Source organism: Schistocerca piceifrons, chromosome 2 (genome assembly GCF_021461385.2).
Source record: "Schistocerca piceifrons isolate TAMUIC-IGC-003096 chromosome 2, iqSchPice1.1, whole genome shotgun sequence".
Taxonomy (NCBI): domain Eukaryota; kingdom Metazoa; phylum Arthropoda; class Insecta; order Orthoptera; family Acrididae; genus Schistocerca; species Schistocerca piceifrons.
In genome coordinates this window covers 796,681,705-796,704,791 of record NC_060139.1, presented here as the reverse complement: position 1 = coordinate 796,704,791, position 23,087 = coordinate 796,681,705, and the positions used below count along the sequence as shown (strand labels likewise).

General features: G+C 40.9%; 1 protein-coding gene across 1 annotated transcript in view; it reads left to right on the top strand.

Annotated features, from left to right (window-relative positions):
* The window catches only part of LOC124774744 (protein split ends-like), a 369,929-nt gene that overhangs the window by 292,153 nt on the left and 54,689 nt on the right, over positions 1 to 23,087 (top strand). Inside the window, exons 14-15 of the mRNA XM_047249505.1 lie at positions 8,937 to 19,542; positions 21,280 to 22,032. Of these exons, the coding sequence (XP_047105461.1) occupies positions 8,937 to 19,542; positions 21,280 to 22,032 (11,359 nt within the window). The remainder of the gene's footprint in view (positions 1 to 8,936; positions 19,543 to 21,279; positions 22,033 to 23,087) is intronic.

Here is a 23,087-nt window from a genome sequence, read left to right as displayed (position 1 = left end):
AAAGTGCAAATAGAGGACTGAATGCAAAATGGCAAAAACTAGAAGATGAAGTTTTGAAATGGATTCAGAGGCACCATCAAAATGGCATTGGAATTAATACAAAAATGATTCAAATACACACTTGTAAACTAGCACTACAGTGGAACTTAACCGACGTTAAGAGTGGAGTTGGTTGGTGCTGCAGGTTTCTGAAGCATCATGGACATAGCATGCAAACCATAACCAAAATATCTCAGAGAATGCCAAAAGAGTACTAAGAGAAAATATTATCATTCCATTGTTTTAGTATTCAACATTGAAAGAAAACTGGTGTGGAACTAAACCAAGTAGCAATTGTGGATGACACTCCTGGGACATTTGATGTGCCGAGTATCAGAACTCTTGCCACCCAATGTGATAAAACTGTAACTATAAAAGCAAGTGGACATAAAAAAATGCACTACACTGTTCTGGTACTTAACTTCATTCAATGATCACTTTTAAGTGCAAATTAGTGCCAAAAACTTTCTGAAATACCTCAGAGTGTTGTTGTTTACATACATGGTTGGATGGATGAGGCTGGTACGAAATTGTGGATTAACAGTGTGTGGGAGAGGAGGATAGGTGCTTTATTGGAGAAGAGATCTCTTCTTGTGCTTGATCACTTTAGTAGTCATTTGAAAAATTCTGTTAAAGGGAAATTGAAATGGGAAATACAGAGCTTGCTAGTATTTCGGGAGGACTTACTTCACAATTGCAATCTACAATGTCTCAATGAACAAATATGAGAGAGGAATGGATCAGATGGATGATGGATGAAACCATCATGAATTCATGCTGAAGGGAGCTTTAAAACGACCTACAATCAAACAAGCGTATTGGTGGATAAAACGTCATGGTCTAGAGGACAACAATGATGATCGTAAAGAAGAAAGTCCAGATGACAATTTTCAGGGATTTTAAGGGTCAGTTTGGTTTTATAAACTAAGAGTATTTTTTAGTTTGGCCTTGCAATCTAATATTAAAATTTTATTTTAAAAAAATTGTTTAAAAATTAAGGTGCATCTTACAGTCTGTAATGTCTTATAGTCTATAAAACACGGTAGGTACAATCACAATTACCGTGCCTAACACACAAAACCAGTTATCATTGTAAGAAAGTGTGCCATTGCGCTGCAATAAGTCATTTCTGTGCTTTCATTGTCATGTGTTTCTCCACTAGACAATATACCTAACCTCAATAAATGTTAGTATTTAATCAAATTTTCCCGAATTTCTCCGTCCTTTAACGTGTTTTAGCGGCAACACAACCACCTAACCTTCATGCACATCGCTGTCTACCAACCCACGTTCACCACAGGATCAACTTAACCAACACTTTTTCGCCTTTTTTCATACCAGATCTCCAGTTACTTTCTAGTTCACCCTTGTCTCTCCCCATATATTTTTATCTTTCATTTTCATTTAAAGAAGTCTTTCTGCTCCCGGGATTGGAATGACTCCTTACCCTCTCCCTTAAAACCCACATCCTTTCGTTTTTTTCCCTCTCCTTCCCTCTTTCCTGATGAGGCAACAGTTTGTTGCGAAAGCTTGAATTTTATGTGTATGTTTGTGTTTGTTTGCGTGTCTGTCGACCTGCCAGCACTTTCATTTGGTAAGTCACATCATCTTTGTTTTTAGATATATTACTATTTAATCTCATATATGATGGGAGCCTACGCCATTAATTCAGTGCTTGTGGAATTTTGTGTGACTGCAGTCTGATGGTACTTAACAGGTATTTCTAACACTATGTATTCAGTTATTCATTGTAAGTCTTGCAGTATTTTAGAGGGAAACGTAGAGGTATGCAGTCTCGTTGAACTTGGCTTAACTTGTTACTGCAAAAATTACTGTCTCATCTCTCCTCCTCCCACCTTCCCTCTGTCATACACATTCAGGAACTATCTTGGGATGTTGAGCATGCTGCAACTGCACTGCTGAGGACCAGAAAATTTTGTTTGAAAACTGTGTAGAAACTTTAAAAATAAAGAATGACATAAGCTTGAGTACTGTGGATAAAGGAAGTTTGTTGTAACTTCATGTGATCCTGATACTTTTTAATACTTGTAAATATTCTCTTTGTGATTATTGTTTGTATTGAAGTGGTACCACCATTTTGGATAGGGAAAGTTAGTTTTGTGCAATATTCTGAGCCAAGTTACAGCCGGGTGCGGGCCGAATTGCAGTGAGTTATGCATACCAACAGCTGTGAAGTAGAATAGGGGCCACAGGACTGTCGAGTTGCTGAAAGGGTGTATGTAGCGATTTTGCATGTTGCAAATCACAGGCAGAAGGGGCCCACTGGCCAACCTAATGTGTTATGAGTACGTGATGAGAAGCAGCATGTATGGCAAAACAAAGGCGCACAGCCGTGAATAAATAGTTCCGGGCTTATAACGAGATTTATTCAAGTGTGGCAGCTCTCCTGGATGGCAGGGCATGCCACATCACCAGCTACATGCAGCAGCAGATGGGATGCCAGTGTTAACAGTCCACGGTGGGTTGCTGGTTCGACCCACTGAGGCTGACGTGGGGTCTGTAGCCAGCCAGCGGCGGGCCACTCCATGGCTCGCTACCTCGGGCAATCGTCCTGGCTTCCAATACATGCTGGAGGCATCCTGAAGAGAGGGCCGCAGATTCAGACTCTGGATAGCGGGTGCTTGTTGTTGCCGTGACCTGAGCCGCATTGACGAGAAGCACGCAGCTGGCCACCTGCGGCTCTCACCGAGCGGCGCAGTGTCAACAGCTGGCATCCTGACACCGCTGCAACTCTGCTGCTGTACAAGGCTGACACACAGCTGTGCATGCATGGGTCGCTGAGGCAGCCATTCCGCGCCAAGCCATTTTACAGACAGCGAAGTGTTGTCCTCAGCATTGCGGGACCCAGTGATGCAGATTGAGAGGAACAGGAGCACTGTAGTTGGAAACAATAAATCATTTGGAAAGCTTGGACGAGTTTTAATACAGTGCCTTCTACTTTTGAATAAAGTAAGTCCGATTTAATGCATGCATGGAGGTAGTACCATGGGTAAGCTAGCGCTACGATATGATTCTAGTAGTAGATTTCTTGCATCAACATCATGCTAAAATTGAGCTTGCAGCGGGTCAGGATGCATTGGATCCTCTCCACTTACGAGAATTTGGTAGTACTAGCAAGTTGTTTTGCGCGGGGAGTATTTGCAGAGGCGAAACATATAGAGCTCAAGGGGAGCGGAATTTTAATCAATGGAACTAAGTGTAACATAATAGGACCAACCTTCCACCTGCCAGCATCAATTTCAGGAGTCACACAATTGAATGTTACAGAGTCACAGCTTTACTGGCCCGAAGCCACTTTAGAGTTTTTGCCAAGGCAGAATCTGACCTTGTTAAATCAAACACTGGAGCCATGCCTGTTGAGATCCGTAAACTAGTTCACTTTAGAGCAAGAGGGGCGCATATCAACTGCTCAGATTGTGCAACATGTCGTTCAGTATAGAGAAAGGCAACGGCAAATAACGATCATTTTGAGCACCTCTGTGCCAAATGTCATTGCAGCCTTAACTTTGTTATGTGTTTTCTTTCTGATGAGGTGGATAGCTAATTCCAAGAGGGAACCAAGGGTATTCTAAGTCGCGGTGGATTGGATACAGAGGATGTGAGACGAGTAGGAAAGGGGTTGATGGAGCAGTGGTCGTCCAGTAAGGAATTTTTACGTTTTGTCATGTTATGGTTCTAAGGGACACTAGACCACATTTAAGTTTTCTATTAGTAAAGAAATACGCCATAGCTAATCATAGCTCATCATAAAGGAAGGTTGTATACATGGAAGAATCCTGGAGATACTAAAAGGTATCAGATAGATTATATAATGGTAAGACAGAGATTTAGGAATCAGGTTTTAAATTGTAAGACATTTCCAGGGTCAGATGTGGACTCTGACCACAATCTATTGGTTATGAACTGTAGATTAAAACTGAAGAAACTACAAAAAGGTGGTAATTTGAGGAGTTGGGACCTGGATAAACTGAAAGAACCAAAGGTTGTAGAGAGCTTCAGGGAGAGCATTAGGGAACGATTGACAAGAATGGGGGAAAGAAATACAGTAGAAGAAGAATGGGTAGCTCTGAGGGATGAAGTAGTGAAGGCAGCAGACGATCAAGTAGGTAAAAAGACGAGGTCTAATAGAAAGCCTTGGGTAACAGAAGAAATATTGAATTTAATTGATGAAAGGAGAAAATATAAAAATGCAGTAAATGAAGCAGGCAAAAAGGAATACAAACGTCTCAAAAATGAGATCGACAGGAAGTGCAAAATGGCTAAGCAGGGATGGCTAGAGGACAAATGTAAGGATGTAGAGGCTTATCTCACTAGGGGTAAGATAGATACTGCCTACAGGAAAATTAAAGAGACCTTTGGAGAGAAGAGAACCAGTTGTATGAATATCAAGAGCTCAGATGGAGACCCAGTTGTAAGCAAAGAAGGGAAGGTGGAAAGGTGGAAGGAGTATATAGAGGGTTTATACAAGGGCAATGTACTTGAGGACAATATTATGGAAATGGAGGAGGATGTAGATGAAGATGAAATGGGAGATAAGATACTGCGTGAAGAGTTTGACAGAGCACTGAGACCTGAGTCGAAACAAGGCCCCAGGAGTAGACAACATTCCATTGGAACTACTGATGGCCTTGGGAGAGCCAGTCCAGACAAAACTCTACCATCTGGTGAGCAAGATGTATGAGACAGGCGAAATACCCTCAGACTTCAAGAAGAATATAATAATTCCAATCCCAAAGAAACCAGGTGTTGACAGATGTGAAAATTACCGAACTATCAGTTTAATAAGTCATAGCTGCAAAATACTAACGCGAATTCTTTACAGACGAATGGAAAAACTGGTAGAAACGGAGCTCGGGGAAGATCAGTTTGGATTCCGTAGAAATGTTGGAACACGTGAGGCAATACTTACCTTACGACTTATCTTAGATGAAAGATTAAGAAAAGGCAAACCTACGTTTCTAGCATTTGTAGACTTAGAGAGAGCTTTTGACAATGTTAACTGGAATACTCTCTTTCAAATTCTGAAGGTGGCAGGGGTAAAATACAGGGAGCGTAAGGCTATTTACAATTTGTACAGAAACCAGATGGCAGTTACAAGAGTCGAGGGGCATGAAAGGGAAGCAGTGGTTGGGAAGGGAGTGAGACAGGGTTGTAGCCTCTCCCCGATGTTATTCAATCTGTATATTGAGCAAGCAGTAAAGGAAACAAAAGAAAAATTCGGAGTAGGTATTAAAATTCATGGAGAAGAAGTAAAAACTTTGAGGTTCGCCGATGACATTGTAATTCTGTCAGAGACAGCAAAGGACTTGGAAGAGCAGTTGAACGGAATGGACAGTGTCTTGAAAGGAGGATATAAGATGAACATCAACAAAAGCAAAACAAGGATAATGGAATGTAGTCAAATTAAATCGGGTGATGGTGAGGGAATTAGATTAGGAAATGAGACGCTTAAAGTAGTAAAGGAGTTTTGCTATTTGGAGCAAAATAACTGATGATGGTCGAAGTAGAGAGGATATAAAATGTAGACTGGCAATGGCAAGGAAGGCGTTTCTGAAGAAGAGAAATTTGTTAACATCGAATATAGATTTAAGTGTCAGGAAGTCGTTTCTGAAAGTATTTGTATGGAGTGTAGCCATGTATAGAAGTGAAACATGGACGATAAATAGTTTGGACAAGAGGAGAATAGAAGCTTTCGAAATGTGGTGCTACAGAAGAATGCTGAAGATTAATGGGTAGATCACGTAACTAATGAGGAGGTACTGAATAGAATTGGGGAGAAGAGTAGTTTGTGGCAGAACTTGACAAGAAGAAGGGACCCCTTGGTAGGACATGTTCTGAGGCATCAGGGGATCACAAATTTAGCATTGGAGGGCAGCGTGGAGGGTAAAAATCATAGAGGGAGACCAAGAGATGAATACACTAAGCAGATTCAGAAGGATGTAGGTTGCAGTAAGTACTGGGTGATGAAGAAGCTTGCACAGGATAGAGTAGCATGGAGAGCTGCATCAAACCAGTCTCAGGACTGAAGATCTCAACAACAACAACAACAACAACAACAACAACAACAACAACGCCATATGTGCCGACCCAAACAAGTTAATAGCTAGTTAAGGGCCGACCCGGGGATGGGGTCTTTCCGAAGGGGGGAATAATGTAGAGTCACTACTGTTTAGGATAGGGAAAGTTAGTTTTGTGCAGTGTTCTGAGCACAAGTTACAGTCAGGTGCTGGCCGGATTGCAGTGAGTTACGCATACCAACAGTTGCGACGTAGAATAGGGGCCACAGGGCCGTCAAATTGCTGAAAGGGTATACGTAGCAGTTTTGCATGTCGCAAATCACAGGCAGAAGGGGTCCACTGGCCAACCTAGCATGTTATGAGTATGTGACATGAAGCGGTGCGTATGGCAAAACAGAGGCACACAGCCATGTATAAATAGGTGCGAGTTTCTAATGAGATTCACTCAAGTGTGGCAGCTCTCCTGGACGGCAGGGCATTTCACACCACCAGCTACACGCAGCAGCAGTTGGGGCGCCAGTGTTCCAGTCCATGGCGGGTCGGTGGTTCAACAGTCTGAGGCCGAAACGGGGTCCATAGCCAGCCAGCGACGGGCCACTCCAAGGCTCGCTACCATGGGCAGTCGTTCTGGCTTCCAACATACCGGAGGCATCCCGAGGCGATGGTCGCAAATTAGGACCCCAGATCGCAGGCGCTTGTTGTCACCGCGACCTTAGCCACACCGACGAGAAGCACACAGCTGACCGCCTACAGCTCACACCCAGCGGTGCTCAGTCGGAAGGGATGCAGACTGCTGTGTCAACTGCCGGCATCCTGACGATGCTGCAGCTCCGTTGCTGTCCAAGGGCGACACACAGCAGTGCGTGCACGGTTCACTGAGGCAGCCATTCAGCTCCAAGCCGTTTCGCAGACAGCGAAGTGGTGTCCTCAGCATTGCAGGACCCACTGACACAGATCGAGAGGAACAGGGACACTGTATCCGGAAACAATAAATCACTTGGAAGGCTTGGATGAGTCTTAATACGGTGCCTTCTACCTCTTCATGCTACATTTGGTGTTGCTGTTACATTCGTTGGCAGAAGTTGCCACTACAGTATGTTTGTTTTCTTTGCCTTATTGTAATCATTCCACCCATTATCTACTACTGAAGGCAGTAAAAGCGGCTGTATTATCTTTTTGTAGCTTTTGTTCTTGGTGTAATTATCAGTATTGTATGTTAACTTCCATTAAAGGAAAACTTTCTTCACAGACAGCCATCTTATATTGTGCAGTAAATAAGTAAATCTACTTCTTTGTCATCCAGATAGTAATGATTGGTGAGTTGCAGGAAATAAAATAATAAAAAATGTAGCAATGAGTTGTTATCAATATTGGATCTTAGTGAAAAGTATGTGCTAAAGGACTTCCTGTGGTATACCAGTTTTAAAATTTTGAAAGAACTGACATTGTCCAATGTAGTAATGCAAATATTGTGATGGAATCATTATCTTTGGTTTTTAAGAATGTTTCTGCACAACTAAGTGTAATTACCAACTTTGGGCACACAGAAGTTATCAAGGTAACAAATTTTACATATTTTTATTCAGTTTATCACTTAAAGATAACCTTATTGCCTAACTCTAGGCAAAAAATATACTTAAACGAAAAATATTCATTGTACCTTGAGATTGAAGTAGTTTCCCCTTGACACCTCTTGTACTACTGTAGATAATGTCTACAATCGAAAATCCCGGATGGAATAATGACAATTTATGAAAAGGAACTTTGCCACTCACCATTTAGCAGAGGTGGTGAGACTTGGATAGGCACAACAGAGAGTGTGTTAGCAAGTACACTTTTGGCCAAAATGTCTTCTTCAGGAAAAAACAAACAAACACACACACACACACACACACACACACACACACACACACACACACACACACACACACACACACACACACACACACACAAACACAAACAAAACTCGCAGACAGATGACCGCAGTCTCTGGCTGCTGAGCCCAGAGCTGGCCTGACGTGGGCTCAGCAGGCAGAGACTGGGCATACGTGTGTGTGTGTGTGTGTGTGTGTGTGTAATAGTCTTTTTGTTGAGCCTATCTGCAACTCAGCATCTTGGCTAGGTGGTGAGTAACAACTATCCTTTTCTTGATGTTGTAGATAACATCTGGAACATAATTTCATTATGTATTACACACCTCTAAATGGCCACCAAGTAACTATATAAACATTTTTTTAAAATAAAAGTATGTAATAACTGTTCTTCATATGACTTTACACATCATAGTGTTTTTCGTAAATGTGATGTGGAATACACAACTAACTAATGGCAACAGTATCCTCTGATCATCATTGTGCCTTTTTCTAGCTATACGAATAACAATAACATTTCTATTTCCGAAGATGTACCTTTCATAAGATATAGTACCCAAAGCTTACTGTTTATTCTGTTTAAGAGATGAATGAGTGTACAAGTTCTGTCTTTAGTCCCAAATAACAATGTTATGCACAATGACACTGCACACCAGAGGCTTCATTTTCAAGTTTCTTGGTTTCTACAGTATCAAATGCATTGTGTTATACATATTCTTGTATGTGATGTTAGATAAATTGTTGCGTTTACATGTTGTAGAAGTCAAAGCACCAGAAAATGGAACACAGTGTCCAAAAAGTTATTGTACTTAATTTTAAAGTTAAGGTCTTTAGGACTAGAGCCAGAAATTATATACAGATGTTTGACTTGTTATACCCACCACTGTTGCAAATATAATACATAACATCTGTTTTGAGGATTCAGTATTTCCAATTAATCTGGAACTTACTAGTGCTGATGGACTTTTTATTTTTTTGTATTTTCCAGAAGTTACGACGAATTCAGCCAAGGCAGTGGAGCGAGTCATGATGACTCTTACGATCAAGATGTACGTGACTATGGTTATCGGGACCGATGTGACAGCAGTCCCACACCAGCAGTGTGTGATCCAGTAGACATCTGTCGACGGAGTACAACTGCTGGACGTGTGCCAAAGAGTTCGAGCCCTTGTGAAAAACCCTTACAGGGTGAGGATGTCGATTTCAAGCCTCGCCATTCACTACAGAGTGTAGTCGTCGATGCGGCAGCACCTCTACCTCCACCACCTCCTCAGCCAGCGGACATCAGGCATCTACAGAAGGAGCGTGTTCATCTTCTAGAGCAGTTAGAGGACTGTACCAGTTCAGGAGATGATGATCCTGCTCCAAAGAAGCGGGCAAAGCTGGACTCTGTTGACCTGCAGTCATCCTGTAATGCAGATCTATCTTATGACTGTGAACCTTCATTAGCAATAGTAACACACAATCATAGGAAAACGGATGTACGTAGACTTTCGGACAGCAAACACTGTGCAAGGAGATTATCATCTGATAGCCTTTCGAGACACAGTAGGGATGGAAGGGAAGCTTCAACTGACCGTCCAGTGTCGGTACAGGGTTATTCTCCTCATCCGGTTTGCAAACGTCGGAAAACAGGCAGTAGTGCAAGTGAGAATGAAGAAAGGACAAGTTGTCGTAGTGGAAAACATGGACACCATCATCACCATCACCATAATGATGTGACTGTAACGACTGTTAGTGGCAGTGAAAGTGTTGATGGTAGTCGTCCAGGTACTCCTTTGTGTGACGAACGGCCAGAAAATCTTTTGCCCCCTTCTGAACCCAGGCGTATACCTCGCGAGAGAAATACCACCGAAGGACCCTTATCGTTGCCTCTTCCCAGGTTTGCAGCGCAGGTGCTGTCATCATCCTCGAGGCTGTCAGCATCGGCCTCGAGTACAAGTTCAGGAAAGCCAGCCCCGTCCAGCAGTATCATCTCTTCTCCTCCACCTGCACTAACTTCACCAAGACCAACACATGCTACACCATTGCTACAACCACCACCTAGTCCAAGTATTGTTCCGCCTCCAGCATCGCCGCCACCACGACCAGCCTCGATACTTTCATCATCATCATCTGATTCCGAGTTGTCTCCTCCGTCTCCGACACTGGAGGAACGAATCAAATCTTTAGATGAAAAATATGAGAAATGGTCTGGATCTCGTGCAATAAGTGCAGCTGGAGGTGATGCTCTAGCAAAACTTGATGCTTCTGCAAGTGAACGTTTTCGTTTTCGTCACAAGCTTCTGGATCTTGATGACCTTAAGCCTTCTGAAATAGTGAAATCAGTGTTAGCTAAGAGGAGTGTATTTGATGAAGACACAAAGCGTCTGGAAAACATAGGTGACAAGTATGAGCCTCGTGAGTGGACAGCTGGATGCTTTCAGAGCCTTCGTGTGAAAACTGAACCTAGGGATGCATCTCAGTGTATAGCTCTTGCCAAACCTTCTGTATCAGCCAGTAGTGTAAGTGTTTTAACGGCTCCAGTTGGACCACCTAAAAGTGGCTCTTTTACCATTCCTAGTGCGTCGCGACTTCTGAGTGCTTCCTCACCCTTGCATTCACCATCGCAGCCTCACCCAAAATCTCCTTTTTCTGTCAGTAGCCCTACCACTCCTACAACTGTTGGGAAAACACATACTCAATCAGTCTCTATAGGGACTGTACCTCTTATACAATCTTGTAACAAACTACAGCCGATGCCAAAGAGTTCTAGTGCTGTTTCTCCAAGACCTGGGGGTCCTACACTGCCAACAGCAAAGGGACTTCAGTATCCTTTCCCTAGCCATCCACCTGTATTACCAACAACTACTGTGGCTACTACAACTGCAGGCACCACTATAGGAACTCTAGTGTCTGTGTCGACTGTAGGAGTAAAAGCTAGCTTGTCTGTAAATGTACCTGCTACTTCTGCAAATGTGTTGTTTTTGCCTGAAATGTCACGGACAAGTGCTATTAAACCTCCAGTCTCACAGACCTTACCCAATAATGTTGTTAACACCCCGGACATGAGACTAGCAAGACCATTATCATCTGTAACAGTATTGACAACGTGTACGGGCACAAAACCATCATCGGAGGTGATAAGTAGGCTGCCTCAAAAGGCAGTAACTTCCTCTCATTCTGTTGTATCAGTTGCATCATGTCGAGTAAGTACTCCCAAGACGCTGGCTCCAAGTGTGACTGTGTCTCTGCCTGTTGCTGTTAGTGTTTCCAATACTCTCTCAGAAACTGTGCGGGCATCTCATACTTCAGTAAAAAGTTCTAGTACTGCAAGTTCCTCAGATAACACTGCAACTAAAACCCCAGTAGTTTGTAACATTACTCCGTCAAAAACTTCAGCAGTTATATCGGTTGCATCTTCCACACCTAAAACTACTGTAACTTCAACTTCATCACAAGCTACATCTCGAGGATTAATAGGAATGAAATCTACAAGCTCTGGTGTGCTGGTACCGGCTGGTAGTGCTTTGTCAACAAAAAGTGTGAGAGCTAATGAACATCTACCGAAGATCATAGGTTCGCCTCCGCCAAGAAGTGACACTTTCAGGCCAAATAACATTCCAGGATTAAAATCTGCAAATGTGAGTGATAGCCAGTCTTCTAGCTCAAGGCTTGTTACCAATCCAGCAATATCACTGCCATCTATTGCTTCTGCTTCTGTGATGATGACTCCTTCTGGGACAACATCTCTCTCTGTGACGTCTGTTACTGCTGCATCTGGTGGGGATAGTTCTTTGAGTATTGTTATGTCAGGAGTTGTGACATCTGCAATCTCAGTAACAGAATCTGCAAAACAGAACAAAACTAAATGCTCTGCCTCAAGAAAAGATTCGAAAGATAAACAGAACGAGACCTCCACAACTTGTAAACCTGTACCTTCTGTGAAAAAAGATGCTTTGTTGTCACCAACGAAGAAAGAGGCTAGTGTGAGGGATACAGATAATGTGAAGGTAGCAAATCTTCATAAACAAAAAAATGTTTGTCTTTCCAGTGAACGAAAAGAAAAGAAAGTTGCCACATCATGCTTAAGGAGAGAAAGTGAGCAAGATACGGAGAGTATAGACAGGCGGAAAGAAAGGTTTGACAGCACTGATGACAGAAGGAGAGATTCAGTTGACAATATAGAAAAGAGGAAAGATTCTGAGTTATTAGATAAAGATAAGAGAAAGGACAATCTTCCTTTTGAAAATGAGAAAGAAAAGAGAAGGGATATGGCAGAAATGGTTGAAAAGGAGAAGAAAAAGGAGAAAGATGTTCAAGAGTCTAATGAACGTGATAAATTCAGAGAGATGGATGGAGAGAGATGTGAAAGGTGGAAAGATAGTCATTTATTGGAAAATCTTGATAAAGATAAATGGAAAGAGAAGGATGAAATTTTTGAAAAGGACAAAAGACGTGACAGTATATCTGCAGACCTTCAGCAGAGAGATGCTGAAGACAGAGAGAGGCGGAAAGAGCGTCGTAAAGATAGAACAAGTAACAGTAGTTCTCCTGCGAGCATTGGCTGTAAGCGTAGAATGAGCTCACAAGACAGTCTAGAAAGTGTACCAGATGATGCCAAAAGAATAAAACTTTCACCTGCTGTTAGTATTGATCAGCGCAAAATACCAGAAAGGCGTGATTCCAAAGACAGCGGTCGAAGCAGCAGCAGCAGTAAACGAAGTAGTGCAGAACGCCCTCGTCATAATGAAAAGAGTTTCACAAAACAGCTGGAAGATAAGATTCGTGATGATAAAAAAGGTAAAGATGAATTAGACAAGAAGAGAGAGAAAGATATCAGAATACAGGAAGATGCAGAAAAGCATAAACCAAAGGACAAACAGAAGAGAAAGAACAAGGTAGAAAAAGAAATCTTGAAAGAAAAGGATAATACAAAAATTAATAAAGAATCTCCTGTTGATAAGGACTTTTCACCAAAAAGTGGAAAAAAGAAGGAAGACAGTGAGACTGAAGATAAGGAAGAGAAACACAAACATCAAAAGAAAGAAAAAAAGAGAAATTCAAAAGATGAGTTTGTAACATCAGATGTTGTTGAAGAAAAGGTAAAGAATATTAAAAAAGAGAAAGAAAAAAGAAATAGCTGTGATAAGAAAAAGGATGAGGCTTCCAACAGAGATGATCATAAAGGGAAAAAGGATTCAAAGGCCCACAAGAAAGAGTTCAGTCATTCTGATTCAGATACTGAGGATGACTGTGCAGACGGTCCCAAAAAGCATTCCATATTTGATATAATAGATGATGGACCAGCATACATTTCAATGTACGACAAAGTGAAAGCGCGCTCAACTAAGAATATGCAGAAACAAGAAGAAGAAAAGCGCCAGGAAAAGATGAGAGAGAAGTTCAATTTATTAAAACAGTCTCGTGCAAAACGTGAGGAGAAGAAGAGGTCAACATCATGGGATGAAGATTCTGATTCTGACAATGCTGACAGGGACCGAAGTAATAAATCCACCAAAAGGTTAACAAAGCTTATGATAAGCAGCTCTTCTGAAGATGATATTCGTGCTCGTTCCTCTTATGATTGTGAGGAAATAAAAACAAATAAGATGCGATCAGGTGTGAAAGTGAAAAAGGAGGAAAGTTCTATAACTAAGTCTGATTCTGATTCTGATATGCAACAGAGGCAAGGAAAAGTATTGCTGAAAGAGAACAAAAGAGTAGACATAAAATTGGAAGGAAGTGAGGAGGATGAGAATTCTGTAAAAACTAAACATTCCACATCATCTAGAAAAGGAAGCCGATCAAAATTGATATCTGATACTTCTGAAGATGACAATACTGCTGCGAGATTCAAATGTAACCCTGTTAAAGTTTCTGACATTTATTCAGCAGAAAGTGACGGAGATGCTGTGTATACAGATGTTGATGACAAAGGTATTGGGAAAAAATCAAGATCAAGCAAAATTTGCAAAACTTCTTTGGATACATCAAATGATGAAAGCAGTCAAAAGTTGGTCTGTGAAGACACAAAAGTGGCTCTTGATAAACAGAATCTCTTCAAAAAAGTCATTAGTAAAAGTAAACAACAAAAAAGTACGCTTGACTCTTCTGATGATGAAAATCTGAGGAAATTCTCATCTGAACCAACCAAGATAAGTATGTTTAGTGAAGAGAAGCAAGCTATATTCAGAAAGTCAATTGCAAAATCGAAATTGGTGAAGGTCGCTGTAGATTCATCTGATGATGATAGTACCCGCAAAATGCTTGCCGAGTCAATGAAGGGAAATAATTTTAATGAAGATAATAAACTAAGTTTGCTAAACAGATATGGTGTAAAAGCTAAAATAAAATCTATAGATTCCTCAGACGAAGAAAACAATAAAATATTGAATGTAGACTCTTCAAAAAGCAGTTTTGTTTCTGAAAACCAGCAGCCATTTAAAAAGAATTTTAACAGAAGCAAAATTTCTAAAATATTCACTGATCCTTCTGCAGATGATGTTCAGAAACTACAAAGTGATTCTGAGAGGGATGACATGTTTGGAGATACTTTTGTTTCTAGTAAATGTAATCAAATCAAGATTGAGCCACAACTTGAAAATATTTCTGATGCTGAGCCAACTGAATCAACTCCACCTCCTCAGCTTGAAAAGGTTGTATTTTATGGGAACTGTGTTACAAAAGGCAATGATACTGTGAGAAAGAAATCACACAAAAAGAAACAGAAACGGCAAAAGAGTATTCTAGACAATGAGGATGTTGGAAACACTGATAAGGATGTATATGAAGCCCAAGAAACGGAAAACTGCATCATAGAAGAAAGTGGAAAAGCAAAAAGTGACAGTGAACGGAAGAGGCATAAAAGAGACAGGAGAAAGTCGAGTCACGGAAAATTGTTAGACTCAGATGGAAAACAGTTGAAGATTCGCAAAAAGAAGTCTGGAAAATCAGAACAAGGTGTATTAAAACCAGAAAATAGCTTGAAAAGGGAAGAAAAAATGGAAGATATCTTTGGACCATCATCTGATGAATCTGAGCATGACTGTGTGAAATCGTCAACTGCATCACACGCTCTTCAAAACAGTGTCTTTGATCAGATGTCTCCAAAGTGGCAAGTTTCATTAGTATATGGCTCAGACTCTGATTCTAATGTTGATCATACAACACTCAATTCACAAATTGATCACTTTGAAACATCAGATAGTATATTACCTAGGTCAGCAGAAAAGGAAAGGAAACGGAAAGAGAAAAAACGCAAGGAAAGAAAATTACGTGAAGAAGAAGGTATAGCAGGTGACCTTGCTGAAGCAGGAAGAGCTTTGGAAGCAAAGTTATTAGATGATGATTATGTTGATGATGAATTGACAAAGGCCAACTTCCTGAAAACTGATGGTAGTGGAATAAAACAAGAATCAAGTGTAGATGCTGATGTATTTCATTTCACAGATGGTGATGACAGCTTGGAAGGATCATCAGCTGTACTGCCAGAGAAAACAAAAGAAAAGAAGAAGAAACGTAAGAAGTCAAAAGAAGAGAAACAGAATCGCCGTGATCACCATCACCACCACCATCATGACAAAGTATCTTTGAAATCACCTGAAAGAAGGTTAAGTGTAACATCTGTGTCGGAGGAGAGCAAACCTCAGTTGCAGTCTCCTCCCCCTCTACCCAATCTTGAAATGCCACCAAGCCCACCAGTAATCAAAGGATCATTAGCTATGATTTCGGAAAATTCTCATGCTTTGCTGCAATGTAGAGAGTCAATAATGAGTTCATCGTGTAAACTTTCACCTACTATAGCAAAATCTATTGAGAAAAAGAAACCAGAAAAATTTATTCCGGGCTTTGGTGCTGATATTGATGACACAATACATGAAAATGCTGTTAAAAGCATTTCTGAATTTGAAGAACCAAAAGTAGATGCTGTTAAAATTAATGATGGCAACAAAGTGGAAGAAATACCAAAAACTGAGTCTGATAGTTTGAATGGAGAAGAAGAAAAACCACGGGCAGTAATTTCTCAAGAGGAAACTGAAGATGCTGTGGCTGCTCTGCTAGGGGAATCTTTTGGTGGAGGGTTTGGTGAGTGCTATGTGGCTGATGGTAACAGCAGTCCTACCAGTACTGCTGTGACAAATCCACCGGAGCCACAGTTGCCAACAGATGAAGAGGAGGAGACTAGACAGGCAGTTGAAGGACTTATTGACTTGAAACCAGATACTCCTCAGTCAGAACCTGATCTGCAGATAGATACAGATACAGAGGATAATATAGAAGAAAATTATACAGGCCTCAGATTTAGTAATGATGACAACCCTAGAACACCAGATGGTTTGGATTTCTCTGGATTGCCAAAAACACCTGATCTGTCTCCATCATTTTACAGGCAGCATCAAACAACATCAGAGAAGCAGTTTGAAGAAAGCACTATTCCTATGCTAAAACCCTTGCCTGAGCCAGAAGTTGTACAAGCTATTCAGAATGACTCCCTAGTTAAATCGAAAGAACCTCCAACAAGTGATTTAGTTTGTGAGGAAAAAGAAGAGGCAATCAAGAATGAAACAGAAGATAGTTTGGATACAGCAACAGCGACGACGACTGAGGCCCTACCACCTGAATTACCTTCATCTTTACTGCCAGAAAACCAGTCATCTCCAAGATCTGAATTGGATGCAGATAATGAGGCAACTGATGATATCCACTTGGAAACTAAACCTCATTCGCCACTTATATCTGAAGACAACAAAAAAGCACTGGTAGAACAAATAACACCTGAGGTGGATGTTAAAGAAAGCACAGAAAATAATGTAACTGTGTCAGCACCTAGCAGTCCTTTACAAACAGAACTAGAGGTAGAAAAAGAAATTGTTCAGGCAGAAGGCATTGAAGATACTCCAGAACTGTACGAAAATGATAAAATTGATGTTGAGAAGTCCCCAGATAACGAATCTTCTGAAGAAAATGGTGTTACAGCAAATAATGTCGGAACTGTGGAAGAGCCATCTGTGGAAACTATAAGTGACAGAGATCAGTTTCATACACCAGAGCCTGACACTAAAACTGATGGTGGTTCTGCAACTGAACTGAATGACATGGAACCTGTAAAAGATGAACAACCAGCATGTGAAAGTGTAAAGAATGAACACTGTTGTGTAGAGGAAACTGAAAAGAAAAGTTATGAATTGGATGAGTGTGTCACAGAAGATACAGAAAAACATTGTTTAAATATTGAGAAGCAGGGCACATGTGCTGAAATATGCACATCTAAGGCATCAGTTCAAGAGGCAAAATCACCTGAAGTAAAGGAATGTGTGGACACAGAAGAGCTAAAAGACACTGATGCCATCATGCCATCACCCAAACAAAGTGAAGCAGGTGAAGAAGTAACATGCGTTGATAACTCAAATGTTTGTGTTAAATCGGACCTGATAATTGATACCAGAGAATCAGACTTTTCAGAGTCAGAGAATGATATGAAAAGTGATAATGATTTTGTGACTAATTTATTGGCATCTGATTCTATGACTCAGGGGCTTTCAGATGATACACAGACAAGTTTTAAACTTTACAAAGAGAAAGAAACAGAATTAGTGTCAGTAATTAAAGAAACTGACAGCCTGCAGAATAGGGCAAAGGAAGAGAAATGTTTGTTTCCTGAACTTAAGCCAGTTGAGGATAAGGATGAATCTGTGAATACTTTCGGCATGGTGACGAATGATAGGGGTGATTTCAGTGAAAAAGCAGATTTGATAGATGTAGTAAAGAATGAAGATTTCTGGACGGCTAAGGAAGAGGTGAACATAGACTCTGTGATTAAAAAAGTGGATGCTCTTTGTTCTGTGGAAGATGTACCTCCATTTGATAAACTTGCAGATAAGCCTGATGTGACGAATGATACCAAGGCATGGTTCAGTGGTGTAAATGAGATTGAAGCAGCAGAAGGTAAATTAGATATTAAGCAAGAGGATACTGAAAGGGAAGTTAAATCAGATACGCAGCAGAAGTCGTGCGACACACCTGAATCTCAGATAAGTGGTAATATGGTTGCGACAGCAACTGTTAATGAAAAACATGACGAAGAAGAAGAAGATGAAGAAAAGCAAGGCATTGCCCTTGAAACTGAAAAAGAACAGAATGACAGCTTTTCAGTGTCGTCTCCCACCGCAGAGTCGGAGTGTAGAGCACCTTCTGGTTACACTACAGAGGATCAAGACCAGTCACATGTTTCAACATTGTCACCTGAACGTGAAATTATTGAGACTAGGCAGTGTCACAATTCTGTCGGTGTGCCGCGTGGAACTAGGAGGGGGCGCAGAGGTTACGGTGGCAGACGTAAAGCAGCTGCATCCAGAGTGGCATCTGGTGTGACAACTAGACGAACTAGACTTCAAAAACGTGAAGTGAGTCCAGTCACATTGCCCCTGCTGCCGACATCTACCTCTCCGAGAAGAGGTGGCCGTGCTCAGAGAAGCAATAAATCATTAGGCATTGACTCCAGTGGCCAAACAGGCAAAAAACTTACTACAGATGTCTATGAATTTCATGATGACTCTGAAGAAGAAGGAAATACGAGTGCTGAAAAGGGCCGGCCACGTCTAATTCTTACTATCAAAAGTCCTGTCAGTGGTGCAACACCAAATATTTGTGCAATTACGAAAGAAGTTCCAGTTACAACAAAAACTTTACCTTCCCCAGCACCTTCACCAGTCTTAGATGTACGAGAAGAATTTCCTTCACCTCCCACTCCTGCATCTGCTACTATGACACGCAAGTCTCGTCGACTACAAGAACGAGATGGTCCTAGAAATACAGTTGACGATGTTATCGAAGATGTTGTTCGTGGGACAGTAACACGATCTGCAGCTGCTGCTGCCGCCGCAGCCGCTGCTGCTGCTGCTGCTGCCGCTGCTGCCGCCGTCACCACCACCACCACCACAACTGCCCTTACTTGCACTACAACTACCGCAAGTACCACTATTACTACTTCTTCTATTACTGTTGCCAGCGTTTCGGCAACCACAGCTGCTGGCAGTGTAGGCCCTGTTGTGACACGTCGATCGGCTAGGCAGAACCATGCTGTAGTTTCCCGCCCATGTCCTGAAGTTAGAAAATCCCCAAGAGGTGCAAGGAAAGGTTCACAGCAACGTGGAGTTTCGGAGATACTAGATGAATCTTCGGATGAGAGGCATAAGTTTGATGATGATCCACCTTGCCCGAAGTCTTCAGAAATGTCACCTTTGAATAGTGGTGAAAATAGAGACGCTGTAGAAAAATCAGATGTCCCTCTGGACGTTAATTCCCAAGAAAATAATTTGAAACCACCTGTGAAAGAAACAGATTCTTTAAAATCTGCTGATAGCAAAAAGAATTCTGAAACTGATGCAGAACCAGTGACTCTAATTGACCCTGTTACTGGACTGCTAATACCTTTCAGGGAGTCTGAGGAAGGACAATATGTTCCTGTGACAACTGCAGCATTGAATGCTACTTCCATTGTGTCAACTGTTACCACTACGCAGCCACCTTCAGTTACTTCAGAGCTCAGTGTCCCACAACTGGCAGCAAACGAAGTACTACAGAAACCACTGGTGCCATCACCTCCTGTTAAAGTAAGTAAACTTATTTATTAATTTTCAGTTTTTACTCTTTGTTGGTTATTGATAAATTAATATGTTTGTATGAATAGTCAGAAAGGCTGAATGTTTCGACAGCAAAATCAAATTATTAAATGTTGCCAACATTCATTTGTAGGACATACTCATCTCAGTGATTGCTATTTCTTCCTTTATTGTACTATTGTAAAGCATATCAATTGAATTTTGATATGCTAGATATAATTGTAGCTGTTTGCTCGTTTCATATGTTTCTTGATTTAATTAAGTAATCTTTACAGTGAAATTGGATGCTATAAAAAATGTCTCAAAAGAAGAAATGAGAAAAGGGATGAATATGATCGGCAGTTTTATTCCATGACACAGTAATAACTACCTGTGTGACAAGTTCATCTTAAAGAATAGATACTTACCTGCTCAACTCACAACTCTTCCCCCCCAGCACACTCTTATTTATGACTAAAATTTTGCTTCGTTTATACTGAATTGTTAACATGGTGGAACTGCTTTTGTGATTTAATTCTCCTGCTGTTTCTCTTAATCACATCAGCTAAGTGCTGTTATTGTTCCTCAAATATGATCATTGCCAGTTTGGTGCCACATTCTTGTTCAAGTAATTTTGTGCTTCATACTTAATGACATTACTGTCAGTGGGACACTTGATTTCTTTTTCTTCCTTTTTTATACTCTTTATGAAAGAAAGTATATTGGATATTTGATTGTCCTTTGAGATTGTCTTCAGTAGGTTAATGGTGTAGCTTTTAAGGCACTAATAGCTCATTTTACATCTGCTCACATATTGCGGATTAGTGTGTAGAGCGCTGAAACACCACGTAACACCTAACACCACTCACACTAGCTTTTGAGCACTGGCTTTTTTTTCTAGAGTACACACATTTCTCACAAAATCACACAGACACCCAAACCTTCACTATTGTGGCCATGGGAGTGTAAGTTTTGGTGTCTGTGCGATGATGTGTAGGTGTGTGCACTTTTGATAGTGGTCGGAAAGTAGTGCGAGTGCTGTTTGCTGTTGTGGGTTTTTTGTGCTTCATGCATTGGTTCACTATAGGTTAGTGGTTGCCTTTCCTCTCTTTTACATGTTGCTCTATCCAGGAATTTCCATTGTCGTTATTGTTTTGCTTCTAGTGGTATTATGAGTATAACTATAATTTATCATTATTTTATGTAGCTAAGTCCTTTGCAAGGTGCAATTTATGGCCTAGTTGAAACTGATGATTAATGTGTAGAGACCAATTGCAAGATACTAATTTATAGGGCTGTTCTTTCAGCATCGCTGTTTACTTCATGTAATCATAACATATCATTTCTTTTATGAAATATACCACAAAAGTTTGTGAACTACAGATGCAATTGTAAAGCAGTATTTGTCAGTATCAGTACTAATTTTTTTTACCAACTTTGTCATCAATAGGATGTCAAATCTATGGTACTAATATAATTCATGTTATTTTCAGTGTACTGTTCATTTTGTCATAACAATCAAGTATGCCAAAATCAGGTACACATGTTTAAGAGTGTAACATGTTTCATTCTAAGCAGTGTCTCCCAACCTAGATCACAAAATCAGTCTCTGTTAACTGTGGTGCTATCCACAGTTCTTTTTTCATTCCTAGAAATACATTTTATTACTTTGATGTTATAAATTATATTTGATTTTTTGTTCTGATTTCTTTTGCGGAGCCTTTTTGTGACAGTTTATTTTTAATGCAGGTCACTCCAGCCTCGGAAGAAGATTCCGTTCGTGCACCAGCCACATCACATGTTCCAGTAATATCCAATCCACCTCAGAAACCGCCAAGTGCTACACCTCCGGTACCTTCTGTAACAGCATCTGTCAAATCGACAATAGTATGTAAAGTGGCACCGTTATCTTCAGCGGTACCACCATCCACAGCAACACCACCACAGAAATTACCAACACTGAAGGCTCATGTACTGCAACAGGCTGTCACAGTTGCACCACCAAAGCCTACTCCAGCACACCAGACCGTCACTCCTCTCCGTCCACAACAGGCTGCAGTTACTGTGCCTACTGCTGCTGTTCCCATCAGGCCACTACAGCAGATAACCTCTACTCCCCAACATCAGCCTCAGTTGCAGCAGCCAGCTCAACCGCAGCCAGTCGTTAGACCACCTCCTGTCAATCCAAAGTTCCACTTACTTCAGGGAGCTGCAGTCACCACAGTGAGTCCCGGTACAGTTACCACGCGTAGACCGCCGTCACCCAGCCCTACACCAGTTGCTCCAAAGGCACACCTGCTCCAGGCTGCTACAAAGCAGTTTAGTGTCCCAGTGAGTCAGGTTACTGGCCACAAAGGGCATCAGGTACAGCAAGTTCAGCAGCAGCCAATACCGACAGGAGCTGTTGCTAGCCCACCACTCAAGTCTAATGCACCTCATCACTCTAGCCAGCAGCCTGTAGTAGCGGGTGCTAGCAGTTCAAGAACTATTGCAAAGCCTCAGGTGAGAGACATATTTCTCTTGGCATACTAGAACAAAATAAAAGTGCTATAACTTACGTAAAATTACATTGTTTTGCACTGTATTGTGACATATGTTACTACTTTACCTTTATACAAGAAAAATAGGACACTCGGAAAAAAATTAAATGAATTGACTTTGTAGTGTGATATCTGTGGGTTCTCAAGTGCCTCACAAGGAAGAGATCAAGCGTACAGTGATAGTTAATAATTCATTACCTGTGCCTCTTCAGTTATTCCCAGTGGGTATGTTCATTATACGGCTTTTGAGTCTGCTTCTGAATTGTGTTTTGTAAATTCCACAATATTTCCTGGAAGCAGTTGTTAATTGCCAGTAGTAAGCAGCAGTCACCACCTGATGCTACTGAGCAGTTGTCTTGAGGAAACACTATGGAATTTACAAAATGTGATCTGCTGAGATCAGTAGACAGTTACATTTGAAAGGTTTGCTGCGGAAAGGAGTAACTCCAGTTTTCAAGGTTTTCCATACACCACAAAAAAACTTTCGAAAAAATCATAATTCTAATTTGTTTGAAAATCTTCTTTTTGACCTTTTTTTTCATATTAGCCCAGTATTTTCACGTGAAAATATGTCTTCCAAATTCCATGGTGCATGGAACTACCTCTTACTTGCCACAATACAGTTGTTCTGTTCACTCTCAGCAATTGAGTTTCATAAAAAAAGTACAATATACACACATTATATTTTATTTAATGAGAAGTAAAACATTTATTTTAGCTTTACCAACAGAATTATATTTTTTAATCTTCACATCCATGCTCTGTACATATGGCTCACATGGTGCATCATCTGTAGTCCATTGTATGACCTCTTAGCATTTTGTGTAATGTTGCCAATTCCATTACATCCTACATGTTCTACATTCTTAAGAGGAAAGCAGGAGGAATACGGAATAGATTGTTTAATAGTAAATAAGTACTGTGTAGCATTAAAATTATTAATATTTGCACTCACACTTTGTCGGTTGCTTGAATTATGTTTATCGTGTCGAGAAGAAAAATTCTGTCTGGTATTTC